Source organism: Pleurodeles waltl, chromosome 11 (genome assembly GCF_031143425.1).
Source record: "Pleurodeles waltl isolate 20211129_DDA chromosome 11, aPleWal1.hap1.20221129, whole genome shotgun sequence".
NCBI classification, from domain to species: Eukaryota; Metazoa; Chordata; class Amphibia; order Caudata; family Salamandridae; genus Pleurodeles; species Pleurodeles waltl.
This window is the reverse complement of record NC_090450.1, coordinates 806,655,074-806,670,909: the sequence shown is the minus strand read 5'-3', so window position 1 is coordinate 806,670,909 and position 15,836 is coordinate 806,655,074. Positions and strand designations below refer to the sequence as shown.

At 47.7% G+C, this 15,836-nt stretch overlaps 1 protein-coding gene across 1 annotated transcript in view; it reads left to right on the top strand.

Moving 5' to 3' along the window:
- AP1B1 (adaptor related protein complex 1 subunit beta 1) overlaps positions 1 to 15,836 on the top strand; it is a 335,180-nt gene that overhangs the window by 110,617 nt on the left and 208,727 nt on the right. The window contains exon 12 of the mRNA XM_069214578.1: positions 14,004 to 14,263. Within this exon, the coding sequence (XP_069070679.1) occupies positions 14,004 to 14,263 (260 nt within the window). The remainder of the gene's footprint in view (positions 1 to 14,003; positions 14,264 to 15,836) is intronic.

The window sequence follows — 15,836 nt, the reverse complement described above, 5'->3', positions numbered from 1 at the left end:
CATGGATCACCCTTTTGGGGGTCCTGCTAGTGCCTAGGTCTACCAGGTAGGTGACCTGACTCTTCTTTTCTAGCACTGGGTAAGGGCCACTCCATTTGTCCTGAAGTGCCCTGGGAGCCACAGGCTCCAAAACCCAGACTTTCTGCCCTGGCTGAAATTCAACCATAGCAGCCTTTTGGTCATACCAAAACTTCTGGAGCTGTTGGCTGGCCTCAAGGTTTTTGCTTGCCTTTTCCATATACTCTGCCATCCTTGAACGTAGGTCTAGTACATAGTCCACTATATCTTGCTTAGGCTCATGAAGAGGTCTCTCCCAGCCTTCTTTCACAAGAGCTAGTGGTCCCCTTACAGGATGGCCAAACAGAAGTTCAAAGGGGGAAAACCCTACTCCCTTCTGAGGTACCTCTCTGTAAGCGAAAAGCAGACATGGCAAGAGGACATCCCATCTCCTTTTGAGTTTTTCAGGGAGCCCCATGATCATGCCTTTCAATGTCTTGTTAAAACTTTCAACAAGACCATTGGTTTGTGGATGGTATGGTGTGGTGAATTTGTAAGTCACCCCACACTCATTCCACATGTGTTTCAGGTATGCGGACATAAAGTTGGTACCTCTGTCAGACACCACCTCCTTAGGAAAACCCACTCTCGTAAAAATACCAATGAGTGCTTTGGCTACTGCAGGGGCAGTAGTCGACCTAAGGGGAATTGCTTCAGGGTATCTAGTAGCATGATCCACTACTACTAGTATGTATTGGTTCCCTGAGGCTGTGGGAGGGTCAAGTGGACCCACTATGTCCACACCCACTCTTTCAAAGGGGACCCCCACCACTGGAAGTGGAATGAGGGGGGCCTTCGGATGTCCACCTGTCTTACCACTGGCTTGACAGGTGGCACAGGAGACACAAAACTCCTTGGCCTTCTGGGACATGTTGGGCCAATAGAAGTGGTTGACTAGTTTCTCCCACATCTTGGTCTGTCCCAAATGCCCAGCAAGAGGAATATCATGAGCTAAGGTCAGAATGAACTCCCTAAACTCCTGAGGCACTACCACTCTCCTAGTGGCACCAGGTTTGGGATCTCTTGCCTCAGTGTAAAGGAGTCCATCTTCCCAATAGACTCTGTGTTCCTGTTATTTTTCCATTGGACTCTTCAGCAGCTTGCTGCCTAAGGCCTTCAAGAGAGGGACAGGTTTCTTGCCCCATACACAACTGCTTCCTGAGGGTCCCCCTGGGCCTAGGAGCTCAACCTGATAAGGTTCTAACTCCAGAGGCTCAGTTCCCTCAGAGGGCAGAACTTCTTCCTGAGAAGAGAGGTTCTCTTTTTCTTGTTGTGTCGAAGCTGGTTCCCCAGTCTTCTTTCCTTTTCTGTTGGTGGGTTGGGCCCTTTTTTCCAGGCTCCAACACCACTTTTTCACCCTGAGACTTGCACCGTGCCCTTGTCTTGACACACACCAGTTCAGGGATACCCAGCATGGCTGCATGGGTTTTCAGTTCTACCTCAGCCCATGCTGAGGACTCCAGGTCATTTCCAAGCAAACAGTCTACAGGGATATTTGAGGAGACCACCATCTGTTTCAGGCAATTGACCCCTCCCCACTCTAAAGTTACCATAGCCATGGGATGTACTTTAGTCTGATTGTCAGCGTTGGTGACTGGATACGTTTGTCCAGCCAGGTATTGACCGGGGGAAACCAGTTTCTCTGTCACCATGGTGACACTGGCACCTGTATCCCTCAGGCCTTCTACACTTGTCCCATTAATTAAGAGCTGCTGCCTGTATTTTTGCATGTTAGGGGGCCAGGAAGCCAGTGTGGCTAAATCCACCCCACCCTCAGAGACTAATGTAGCTTCAGTGTGACACCTGATTTGCTCTGGGCACACTGTTGATCCCACTTGGAGACTGGCCATTCCAGTGTTAGCTGGAGTAGAGTTTGAAGTGGAACCTTTCTTGGGACAGGCCTTGTCTCCAGTTTGGTGTCCAGGCTGATTACAGCTACAACTGGCCTTTTTGGGATCAAAGTTTTTACCCTTGTACCCAAAATTGGATTGTGAAGAGGCTCTGGGCCCACCCTCCTGTGCAGGTTTTTGGGGCCCTGTAGAAGACTCTTTACTATTTTTCCCTTTGGATGTCTCAACACTCTTCCCCTGGGGAGGCTTTTGTGACCCCTTTCTTTTAGTCACCCCCTGTGGAAGTCTTGGTAACCCTAGTCTTGACCCAATAGTCCGTCTTCTTTCCTAATTCTTGGGGAGAAATTGGTCCTAGGTCTACCAGATGCTGATGCAGTTTATCATTTGAACAATTACTTAACAGGTGTTCTTTCACAAATAAATTGTACAGCCCATCATAATCATTTACACCACTGCCTTGAATCCAACCATCCAGTGTTTTTACTGAGTAGTCAACAAAATCAACCCAGGTCTGGCTCGAGGATTTTTGAGCCCCCCCGAACCTAATTCTATACTCCTCAGTGGAGAATCCAAAGCCCTCAATCAGGGTAGCCTTCATGAGGTCATAGGATTCTGCATCTTTTCCAGAGAGTGTGAGGAGTCTATCCCTACACTTTTCAATGAACATTTCCCAAAGGAGAGCACCACAGTGAGATCTGTTTACTTTTCTGGTTGCACAAGCCCTCTCAAAAGCTGTGAACCATTTGGTGATGTCATCACCCTCTTCATATTTAGTTACAATCCCTTTAGGGATTTTCAACATGTCAGGAGAATCTCTGACCCTATTTATGTTGCTGCCACCATGGATGGGACCAAAACCCATTTCTTGTCTCTCTTTTTCTATGGCTAGGAGCTGTCTCTCTAAAGCCAATCTTTTGACCATCCTGGCTAACAGTAGGTCATCTTAACTGAGGCTATCCTCAGTGATTCCAGAGGTGCTGGACCCTCCTGTGAGAGAAACAGCATCTCTGACTATCACAGTTGGAGTCAGGGCTTAAGGAGCCCTGTTCTCCCTAACTAGGACTGGAGGGGGGAATTCTCCTCCACATCACTAGCTTCCCCCTCTGGGAGGTCATCCTCAGAGGGGTTGTTTTTGGCAAACTCTGCCAAGAGCTCCTGGAGCTGTATTTTGGTATGGTTTAGACCAACCTTAATATTTTTTAATTTGCAGAGAGACCTTAACTCTCTCATCCTAAGATGGAGGTAAGGGGTGATGTTGAGTTCCATCACATTCTCTTCTGTATTAGACATTATGTTTCTAAAAGTTGGAATACTTTTTGAGAATCTAAAACTATCTCTAGAACTTAATTCAAACTTTTACAAAACTTTTAAACTCTAAAAGAAATGCTAACAGGGACTAACAGAAGGCCCTAGCAGGACTTTTAAAAATTTAGAAAAATAGCTCAAATTTCAAAAATCAGTTTCTAATGACAATTTTTGGAATTTAGTCGTGTGATCAGGTATTGGCTGAGTAGTCCAGCAAATGCAAAGTCTTGTACCCCACCGCTGATCCACCAATGTAGGAAGTTGGCTCTGTATGTACTATTTCAAAGTAAGAAATAGCATGCACAGAGTCCAAGGGTTCCCCTTAGAGGTAAGATAGTGGCAAAAAGAGATAATTCTAATGCTCTATTTTGTGGTAGTGTGGTCGAGCAGTAGGCTTATCAGAGGAGTAGTGTTAAGCATTTGTTGTACACACACAGGCAATAAATGAGGAACACACACTCGGAGACAATTCCAGGCCAATAGGTTTTTGTATAGAAAAATATATTTTCTTAGTTTATTTTAAGAACCCCAGGTTCAAGATTTACAAGTAGTACTTCAAATGAAAGGTATTTCAGGTAGGTACTTTAGGAACTTTGAATTAGCAAAATAGCATATACAGTTTTCACATGAATGACATATAGCTATTTTAAAACTAGACAGTGCAATTTTCAACAGTTCTTGGGGGAGGTAAGTGTTTGTTAGTTTTTGCAGGTAAGTAAACCACCTGCGGGGTTCAGGTTTGGGTCCAAGGTAGCCCACCGTTGGGGGTTCAGAGCAACCCCAAAGTTACCACACCAGCAGCTCAGGGCCGGTCAGGTGCAGAGGTCAAAGTGGTGCCCAAAATGCATAGGCTTCAATGGAGAAGGGGGTGCCCTGGTTCCAGTCTGCCAGCAGGTAAGTGCCCGCGTCTTCGGAGGGCAGACCAGGGGGGGTTTGTAGGGCACCGGGGGGGACACAAGTTAGCACAAAAAGTACACCCTCAGTGGCACGGGGGCGGCCGGGTGCAGTGCACAAACAAGCATCTGGTTCGCAATCGAAATCAATGGGAGACCAAGGGGTCTCTTCAGCGATGCAAGCAGGCAAGGGGGGGGGGGGGGCTCCTAGGGGTAGCCACCACCTGGGCAAGGGAGAGGGCAACCGGGGGGTCGCTCCTGCACTGGAGGTCGGATCCTTCAGGTCCTGGGGGTTGCGGGTGCAGTGTCTTTACCAGGCGTCGGGTCTTTGAAGCAGGCAGTCGCGGTCAGAGGGAGCCTTGGGATTCCCTCTGCAGGCGTCGCTGTGGGGGCTCAGGGGGGGGTCAACTCTGGCTACTCACGGTCTCGTAGTCGCCGGGGAGTCCTCCCTGTGGTGTTTGTTCTCCACAAGTCGAGCCGGGGGTGTCGGGTGCAGAGTGCAAAGTCTCACGCTTCCGGCGGGAAACATGTGTTGTTTCAAAGTTGCTTCTTTGTTGCAAAGTTGCAGTCTTTGGTGAACAGAGCCGCTGTCCTCAGGAGTTCTTGGTCGTTCTAGATGCAGGGTAGTCCTCTGAGGCTTCAGAGGTTGCTGGACCCTGGGAGCGCGTCGCTGGAGCAGTGTCTTTAGAAGGGGGGAGACAGGCCGGTAGAGCTGGGGCCAAAGCAGTTGGTGTCTCCGTCTTCTCTGCAGGTTTTTCAGTTCAGCAGTCCTCTTCTTCTTAGGTTGCAGGAATCTGAGTTCCTAGGTTCTGGGGAGCCCCTAAATACTGAATTTAGGGGTGTGTTTAGGTCTGGGGGGTTAGTAGCCAATGGCTACTAGCCCTGAGGGTGGCACATCCCTAATCCTATTGGGGGAATCCTCCATCTGCAAGATGGAGGATTTCTAAAAGTTAGTCACCTCAGCTCAGGACACCTTAGGGGCTGTCCTGACTGACCAGTGACTCCTCCTTGTTTTTCTCATTATCTCCTCCGGCCTTGCCGCCAAAAGTGGGGCCGTGGCCGGAGGGGGCGGGCAACTCCACTAGCTGGAGTGCCCTGGGGTGCTGTAACAAAGGGGGTGAGCCTTTGAGGCTCACCGCCAGGTGTTACAGTTCCTGCAGGGGGAGGTGTGAAGCACCTCCACCCAGTACAGGCTTTGTTACTAGCCACAGAGTGACAAAGGCACTCTCCCCATGTGGCCAGCAACATGTCTGGTGTGTGGCAGGCTGCTAAAACCAGTCAGCCTACACGGGTAGTCGGTTAAGGTTTCAGGGGGCACCTCTAAGGTGCCCTCTTATGTTACAATAAAATGTACACTGGTATCAGTGTGCATTTATTGTGCTGAGAAGTTTGATACCAAACTTCCCAGTTTTCAGTGTAGCCATTATGGTGCTGTGGAGTTTGTGCATGACAGACTCCCAGACCATATACTCTTATGGCTACCCTGCACTTACAATGTCTAAGGTTTTGCTTAGACACTGTAGGGGCATAGTGCTCATGCGCCTATGCCCTCACCTGTGGTATAGTGCACCCTGCCTTAGGGCTGTAAGGCCTGCTAGAGGGGTGACTTATCTATACCTGTAGGCAGTGTGAGGTTGGCATGGCACCCTGAGGGGAGTGCCATGTTGACTTACTCGTTTTGTCCTCACTAGCACACACAAGCTGGCAAGCAGTGTGTCTGTGCTGAGTGAGGGGTCCCCAGGGTGGCATAAGACATGCTGCAGCCCTTAGAGACCTTCCCTGGCATAGTGGCCCTTGGTACCAGTTACAAGGGACTTACCTGGATGCCAGGGTGTGGCAATTGTGGAAACAAAAGTACAGGTTAGGGAAAGAACACTGGTGCTGGGGCCTGGTTAGCAGGCCTCAGCACACTTTCAAATCAAAACTTAGCATCAGCAAAGGCAAAAAGTCTGGGGGTAACCATGCCAAGGAGGCATTTCCTTACACAACCCCCCAACCCCCCCCCCCCCCCCCCCCCCCCAAACGAAAGAGGATGAGACTAACCTTTCCCAAGAGAGTCTTCATTTTCTAAGTGGAAGAACCTGGAAAGGCCATCTGCATTGGCATGGGCAGTCCCAGGTCTGTGTTCCACTATAAAGTCCATTCCCTGTAGGGAGATGGACCACCTCAACAGTTTTGGATTTTCACCTTTCATTTGCATCAGCCATCTGAGAGGTCTGTGGTCAGTTTGAACTACAAAGTGAGTACCAAAGAGGTATGGTCTCGGCTTCTTCAGGGACCAAACCACAGCAAAGGCCTCCGTCTCAATGGCACTCCAACGCTACTCCCTGGGGACTAACCTCCTGCTAATGAAAGCAACAGGCTGGTCAAGGCCATCATCATTTGTTTGGGACAAAACTGCCCCTATCCCATGTTCAGAGGCATCTGTCGTTTTGTCCTCACTAGCACACACAAGCTGGCAAGCAGTGTGTCTGTGCTGAGCGAGGGGTCCCCAGGTTGGCATAAGACATGCTGCAGCACTTAGAGACCTTCCCTGGCATAGTGGCCCTTGGTACCAGGGGTTCCAGTTACAAGGGACTTACCTGGATGCCAGGGTGTGCCAATTGTGGAAACAAAAGTACAGGTTAGGGTAAGAACACTGGTGCTGGGGCCTGATTAGCAGGCCTCAGCACATTTTCAAATCAAAACATAGCATCAGCAAATACAGCCACTAGCTTTAGGTGTCAGATGAATACTCTATTGGGCTGACCAAAGGCTTAATTGACAAAAGTTGCAAGCCAATGGGTGAAGGAGTTTGGTTGAAAAAAAACAACAACAAAAAACAACTACCTCAAAAGGTAGACTCAAAACACACACTGCATGTTATAAGCAATAGGTCTATTTGATAGTTGCGCTATCCAAACCCAGACTTTATAATAAGCTAAAAAATACATCTATGCTTATTCTTGCATTTGTGCTTTACTATAAATAATCCATTCAATTGTTTTGCTTAGGAAAGTCCATATTGTGCGTCCGGCATTAACACTCTGTGGCTACAAGGCCCTTCGTGCCCCCCTTAATTTTGTTTCTGCTCCCTCTGCTGAGCTTTTGTCCACTTCAGCGCTCCTGAAATACCACCTCTCCACGGACACCTCCAGACTTGCACCACGACAGCGCTATTTCACAGTTGTCACCTGCTGCCCTTCCACCCCGAGGTTGGGTGCTTTCAGTCACTTATCTCAAGCGCCTAAAGATTTCAGCCCCACACCTTAACCACCCCACACCCCCAACCCAGTTATGACCACCGCCAAAACCAGGAAAGACGAATCTGTGCGGGAGATGTTTGCCCATTCCACTCTGACTCCCGCCAAAGGCACAACCTCTTCCTCACAGTTCCTCACGCAGCCTTACCCAGAAGGGACCTCTAAGTCCAGCCAGGCCTTGGTGACCTGGACATTCCTAGCCTCCCTTTTTGAATCACTAACAACTGATTACGACCTCAAAAATGTCTCCCAGGACATGCAAGATCTAAGGCTAGACCTGTCCTCTGTCGGAGAACGGGTCTCCACCCTTGAGGATAATGAGATCGCAAGAGGAGAGGAAGTGGAGATGCCAAGAAATCATCGCTTTCATGCCCAACACAACGATAATTGACTTAACCATATTATAGTTCTGTTCATGTTCTATGTTTGGTACTGTGTTTGTTGATTTTAATTCCTTCACTCATGACATTGAGGGGTATACCGAAATAGTCAACACATCACTAGGCTACTGTCACGCTGTATGCCTCCCTCAACCACTCCACCATGCACCACTGCCTTGATCAACCTTTCACCACAAGCGCCCTTGCACCCATTCTCCACTCGCCAGACGCTGCTATACTGGTTGGTGGTGACATGAATCTGGAGATGGACAATGATCAGCACTGGTCTGGCCAGTGCTCTGACCAGACTGGGGCCCTTTCGGACAAGGGACTTCATTGGTTAGATGATTTTGTGGGGTAAAAGATGTCTGCCACCAGTTTCACTCCCCACATGAGATTACACCTTCTGTTTTGTTGCTCGCAAAACCTATGCTCATATCAACCACTTCTTAACAACATCAGCCCTACAAACCCTTGTCTGTTACATCTTCATCACCCCCAGATCTGTCTCAGACCATGCCCCCTGACACTAGTGGCACGCGTCAACTCTGATCAGCATAGGACATCACACTGGCACCTCATGCAGCGTTTACACTAGTCCCAGCCCATGAGTTTATTCCCCACAAGGTGATTGTAGATTACCTCCACAGTAATGACAACGAAGAGACCTCTTCAGCCTCCTTCTGGGAGACATTGAAATTAGTGGTACGGGGCAACTCACAGCGATATCAATGTTTGACAATCGATGATGACAGGAGAAGCGACAGAGCCTGGATCAGAAATTCTTAGAACTGCAGGCCCCAAGGGTGTGTAGGGAATTGGAAAAATCACAAATACACCTAAAGTGCCTAGATCTGGATAGGGCTGAATGTGCAATGGACTGTCTCAAACATAAATTTTGCCTAGGGAGCAACTGCTTTGGCCATATGCTTGCACATCGCATCAGGACACAGATCCATTCAGGCTTGGTCCAAGCGATCCATTCAGTCCATCTGATGAAGCACGCACAGATGCACAAATTGTGTCAGCGTTTCAACAGCTCTATACCACTCTGTATGTCGCCTCAGACAGCATTTCCAATGAGTTCTTGGGCTATCTACAAGGTAGCTTTCTCACCCACCCCCACCATACCCCATCTGACTCTGAGGTGCTAGAGAAGCCATTCGAATAGAAGAGGTCATCTCGACCATTGCCTGCCTGAAGCCTAAGAAGTCCCCTGGTCCCTATGGCTTTTCTTCACAATTTTATAAAGTGATCTGGCTCCACTACTCTCTACAACTTCTTTGCTGACATCATCTCCCTTACTGACTCATTTAGATGCCTCTTTATGAGTTATTCTAAAGCCTGGCAAGGACCTGGCTCTTTGTGGGTCTTGTAGACCAATTTCACTCCTGAATATTGACGCTAAACTTTTTACTAGCATACTGGCTTACCGCCTCAACCCTCTAATGCCTGGCTTGATTGACTAGCACACAGCAGTATTTATTCCCACCCGACAATGCGGAGATAACACCAAATGCATTTACCACTTACAGATACACAGGTTACAGAAAGAAGCTTTCTTCCTATCTTTTGATGCCAAAAAGGTGTTTGATAATCAGTTGGCCCTATCTGTTCGTGACCCTGGGACACTTCAGCTTTGGCGACAGAGTCCGTAGATGGCTCCGTTTTGTATACAGTGCTCTATTACCCAACACAGGAAGGAGGACTGGTTGTAACCCTTCTGCTGCGTTAGTACCAGGCCATTCAACTCCACTTTTTAGTAGAATGGAGCCACCACTTTCAGAGAAACACTGGTGCTTTATGGGCCAGTCTGTGGAAGGTTCCCAAATATGGAATAAACCCTGGCTCCCCACAAACACTAGGCATGGAGACTCTACTCTTCCCCAGTAACCAGCTCAGACTTCTGAGTGTTGGACGCTGTAACAATCAAAGCTGGTTTAACCTCCTTCTTGTCCCCTGTGACCCCAATCTTATCTAACCCTGACTGCATCCCAGGGATGCAACAAGGCCAGTTACTGCACTGGCAAGAGGCTTGGTGCAAACGCGTTGGGTGTCTGTTTGATCTTCAGGGGGTTATCCTGTTTGAGCAGCTGAAATCGGACTATGGGCTGGTAAAGCAAAGTTTAGCATTAATTCTTTGGACATCAGCAAATCTTTTGAAATATATCACAGTCCAGTTTTGGTGTGCGACTCTCCTCCTCCTTCAAACTGTAATTGGTAGAGGGATGGCAATTATTTTATGGATCAGTTCTATTTATTAAAGCCTTAGCAATTCACAAACAAAATGTCTAACTTGTTCGATGGAGTGCAAAAAGAAAAAAATTGTTCTCTAAAATTAAGCAGTGGAAGGATATGAGTCAACCAATCAAAATGATTATAAAAAGGCAATGCCCAGGGAGGGCCAAACATAAGAAGGGAAGGCAAGGACTTGAATAAGAAGCAAACAAATGTGAGCCAACCATCAGTGAGCAGTAGGTGGACTGCAATCGGTCCTGTGCAACCAGACAGCTTGCATTGCCTGGCAGGATCAATACTAATGGTAAGCAGTTGGTAGACCCATAACCTACTGTAAGTACTGGTATTGTCCACAATAGGTGTTTGACTTTTGGCAAGACCTAAAAAGTGTGCAGGTGTTTGTTGGAAACTGGCTCTGTATATACTATACCAAAATGAGGTGCGCTACAGAACAATACGATGCAGTGATGCAATGGTGGCTACACAGGGGTGGAGGATGGAACAGCAGGTTGTAGACTGGCGTGCAGTAAAGGCAATAAAGGGTGGTAAGAAGGGGTAAAACCGGGCAGGACGCTGGAGCTCTATGTGCCCCTTGCGGAACCTAACCTGGGTGCAAACTGCACCAGCCACTAGTCTGCCCGCTTCCGCCCCTAGCGTTGGGACTTCTGTGCCTAATGCACTACAGGTCAGGTCTCGAAAAATCATGAAAATGTTACTAGACCTGCAGGTCTAGTAACTTGAATTCTCTAATCGCCCTGACTTTTATGTACTTGACCCATAACCTGGTCTCAAATTGTGTGATCCTAGGCAAATATTTAGTTTTATGGGGTGACCTTTTTAATGATCACATACGAGAGCACCTTCAAATATGAGAGTTCATCATTTCTGCTGCCCAATTTTTTTCATTTTTTAATCTTACTTACTAATTGTTTGATACATGTATAATAAGAATTGAGACCATATATAGGGTACCCAGGACCCCTGACTTGCCCCTTAGTTAATTTATAGCATTGTCATCAGGGCAAGAATATTTCCCAGTTCATGCATAAAAACTCACTTTTAATAAATATATTACTGAAGCATGATGTTTTAGTGCACTCTCATTTACAGACAGCACATTTTCCATTGAAATTGCCACAAACTTTCCCACTAACGTGCAGTTTTACTGATAAAACGACCCCAAAAGTGCACCACCAGCAGCACAGGGCCAGCCAGGGTGCAGAGGTCAAATAAATCCATTGAGGACTGTGGGCCCTTGCAAGAAAACACATTGCAGGTAAGTACCTGCAGTTTCAGGACACAGGCCTGGGGGGGGGGGGGGGGATATAGGTCAACACCGGGCGGCCGCAGGTCAGCACCAAACACACCCTCAGCGGCAAAGGGGAGCTGGGTGCAGGGTGCAGGCACAAAGTTGGGCACTCAGTACTTTTCAGTTGGGGAACCCTGGGGGAGCACAAAGGTGCTGCATTCTGGTTCCACGGGGTCGGTTCCAGGAAACCAAGATCAGTAGGAGAGGGAAACCAAGATCAGTAGGAGAGGCGCCTACCGGACCGTCGGTCGGATTCCCCAAGGCCAGGGGACTGAGGGTGCAGTGGTAACTTAGGGTGTTGAGAATCTTCGTCTGATCCGGTCGCGGTCAAGGGGGTCCTCTGGATTTAGGCTGCAGTTATCGTCATGTTGGCCAGAAGGGGTCAACTCAGGGCAGACTAGAGGTCGTAATCGTCTGGGTACCTTCTCTGGACCAGTGGGTCACCTGGACTCGGGTTGTGGGTGTCGGGTACATTGTGAACAGGGCTTGCCGATCCGGGGTGGTTGTGGAGTTCTTTTGGAGGGTTTCTTCTGGACAGGGTTGCTGTCCTCCGGAGTTCTTGGCCCTCAACTGGACAGGCAGTCCTCTGGGAGTTTAGAGAGATCACTAGTCTTGCAGGATGCATCCCCTTTTTGTTGTAAGAGTCTTGAAGCTGCAGACAGGCTAGTAGGCCTAGGGCCAAGTCAGTTGTCATCTGGAGTTTTCACTGCTGGGGTTCGGCTATTCAGTCCTCCTTTCTTCTTTATTGAGTTCGCCAGGAATCTGAAGAGCAAGGTTCAGGAGTATCCCTAAATACTAGATTTAGGGGCATTACAGGGGTCAGAGGGCAGTAGCCAATGGCTGCTGTCCCCGAGGGTGCCCCCCCCCCCCCCCCCCTACTGTGCGCACTCCCTCTGGGGAGGGGGGGCACATTCCTATCCCTATTGGTCCTTCACCTCCAAAAAGAGATAACGGATTCTACAAGGAGGGGGCCACTTCAACTCTGGACACCTTAGGGGTGGTCCTAGCTGCAGTGGTCACTCCTCCTTGTTTACCTCATTGTCCCGCCGGACCTGCCGCCAAAAGTGGGGCTTGGTCTAGGGAGCTTACAGGAGTGCCTTGGAGGACTGTAACAGGAGGCTTGAGCCTTTGAGGCTCACCGCCAAGTGTTGCAGTTCCTTCTGGGGGGAGGTGTGAAGCACCTTTATCCTGTGTAGGCTTGTTCCTGACCCCAGAGAGCACAAAGGCTCTCACCCCATGGGGGTCAGAAACTTGTCTGTTAGTGGCAGGCTGGCACAGACCAGGCAACCCTACACTAGAGGGTTGGGTAAAATACATGGGGCATCTCTAACATGCCCTCAGTGTGCATTTTACAATAAATCCAACACTGACATAAGTGTGGGTTTATTGTGCTGAGAAGTTTGATACCAAACCTCCCAGTCCTCAGTGAGGCCATCATGGAGCTGTGGAGTTAGTAATGACAAACTCCCAGCCCATGTATTTAATATGGTCACACTGCACTTAAAATGTCTAAGAATGGACCTAGACATTGTAGGGGCATATTGCTATTCAGCTATACCCTCACCTGTGGTATAGTGCTGTAAGGCCTGCTAGAGGGGTGACTTACCTATGCCACAGACAGTGGTTTGGGGGCACGACACCCTGGGAGGGAAGCCAAGTCAACTTTACCTTTTTCTCCACACCAGCACACACAATCTGCAATGGCAGTTGTATGTTTTTGGTGAGGGGTCCCTTAGGGTGGCACAATACATGCTGCAGCCCTTAGGGTCCCTCTCTGGTCAACAGAGCCCTTGGTACCACTGGTACTTGAAACAAGGGACTTAGCTGTGTGCAAGGGGTGTGCAGTTGTGGAAACAATGGTACAGTTTAGGGAAAGAACACTGGTGCTGGGACCTAGTTAGCAGGATCCCAGCACACACTTAGTCAAATTAACATCAATATGAGCAAAGGGTGGGTGTGTTGGGGGGGGGGGGGGAGGAGAGCTAACCATGCAAAAAGGGGTACTGTCCTACAGTGTTCATCAGAGAGGATAACGTTTTGTTCCTATTTTTGAACATTGACCGGAATAGTCTCCTACTTAAGTCTCATATGGAATTGGTGCTTACGTTAAATGAAGTAATCTGAGAACCTGTGTCTCATGACTAAGAAATACTAACGAGCCAAAGAGCCCTTGTTAAAGACACGTATTGTTTTCTTCCTTGTTTATATGTTGGTGAAAGTTTACAGGTTCTTTACTTTTCAGTAAAGGGCAGTATCTGAATCCTTCTCAATTAACATCTTGTGGCACAGCTTTACAACTTATTTTTAAAACTAAATTAATGGGTGTAATATAATAATCACTATTTCGATTCATGAGCTCCGATTATCAGTCTGAAATAGAGAACAGCAAATCTTCTTATAGTGCTTTTGTAGTTTTTATACTATTTGCTCTGATAAAATGGTTACTGGCGAGAACTTGTAAATAGCATTAACGTGCTATTTACATTATTGTTTTGAATGTCAGAAGTGTAGTATGACGTGGTATATCACACATTTCATTAGTAGTATCTTTGTTATTGATATTGTTTTAATATTATAGTTGGTTTTATTGTTATTAAGATTGTTACCCACATAATAAATGAGGATGCACTTCAGATTTTCTCCTCTTTCAATGATGACTGAGGGAAATTGGCAGCTCTGTTTGCTACAACCTGTGATCGATGTTTTATCTATTCCTGTGTATTCTCCAGGACTCTGATAATCCAGACCTGAGGGATCGTGGCTACATCTACTGGCGCTTGCTGTCCACAGATCCTGTAGCAGCCAAAGAGGTCGTGCTGGCAGAGAAACCACTTATCTCTGAGGAGACTGATCTTATAGAGCCCACTCTGCTGGAAGAGTTGATCTGTTACATTGGCACTTTAGCCTCTGTCTACCACAAGCCTCCCACTGCGTTCGTTGAAGGCAGCAGGGGTGTCCTGCATAAACGACCACCTCCTCGCTCTGGCTCGTGAGTGTATCAAATGAAGGTCTGGGAAAAAGTGGATGTGGATAGGATTAAAAGGGTTTACACAAAGTATAGCAAGACAAATATTGCTTAGTGTGTTCTCAATACAATTGCCACATGCATAGGATTTAAACATTGTCTCCTTTCCTACACCAACACTTTATTAATTGGGAGCATGGGGTAATTGGTATTTTATAATAATATGTTTGAATTGATTATTCAACACTGATACATATGTTTGTGAACAATGCCATTGGTTTCAGCATATCATTTAACACAGTTCCTACAGCAGAAGAGGGTTGGTCATCCCCAGCGTTTTTTAACTTGATGCTGTCATATAATATACCCAACCATGGTATTCCCCATTAGTTGATTTGAGTGCCTTATACCTCACCTACCCCTGCTTGTGGGGGTATCATTCTCTAATCTCCCAGTCCTCTTCTGTATTGTCTTCCTTGATGTAATGCTTGGATTTGATAATTTCAAGGTGGCATTCTACATAATTCCCCTTTCCGATGGATACTTCTGACTGCATATTCCTCACCTGTAAAATATCCCCAGGCACCAGACTGTTTCCGGATTTTTTTTTTGTTTTTTTAGTCTAATCCCTGCGAATTTATAGGTGGGCTTGTGTGGTTATGGTTGATACCACTCCTCGCTGGAATTGACAGCTGCAATCTTATTTAAGTGCCACTCAAGTTCGCTTATGCCTTTGTTTGCAGATCTGGAGCTAGCTCCTACACTTTTCTCATTGGATGTGGGGACTGGTGCAAACAAATGTCTGTGAACGAGATCCTGATGTGGTGTCTCTCTCGTGCTTGGGTTCAGGCCACAGCTCCAAGTCATGTGATGAATGTGTCCTGATACACCTGAAGGCAATCCGGGAAGGCGAAGCTAAGCTGTATGTTGACAAACACATCAGGAGCTCATGTAAGGACTCATTTGAGGACTCCAGCCCTCCGGTCCATTTCTATGACAAGTTGTCATCGCAAACCAAGTCTTCACGTAAATACAAGCCCAAAAAGGAGCACAAGAAATCCAAGCAGGCCACATCCACTTGCCACACCACTGTCATTCTGAGTAATTACAGAACGTCAACATGTCCTATGGTCTTACTCATGGTCCCTCATCATTGTGCTAATTCCTCGGCTGATCCCGATGCACCCTGAGTTTTCGAGGCTGTTGGTGATGCAACAACAGTTTGAGACATGCTTTGAATCTTTGGCCCCCTGCTGGCTTCTTCTGGTGTGCCTTCAGGCCCTTCGGACCCCTCAAAGGCATCCAGTCGGGAGATCACCAGCTGTGCCTCCTGAATCCACTTCTGACACCACAATCCATGCTGGTTCCTGCCACATCAAGGGCGACCCCCATCTGTCACCGTGCCATTTTGGTCACAGACTTCCATCTCGTTTGCCTCTGGTGCAACTCCAAGTCGTGCTCTGACTGTGAGGCCATGGTGCCGAAGGCTTTGAGGGTGCAGTCCCCAAAGCTGTTCTGGCGCTGTGCCATACTTTCCCAAGCAGTAAAAGAAGGGCAGGGTGCAGCTAAGTTCACCATTCGGTGTGGCTTAAATACA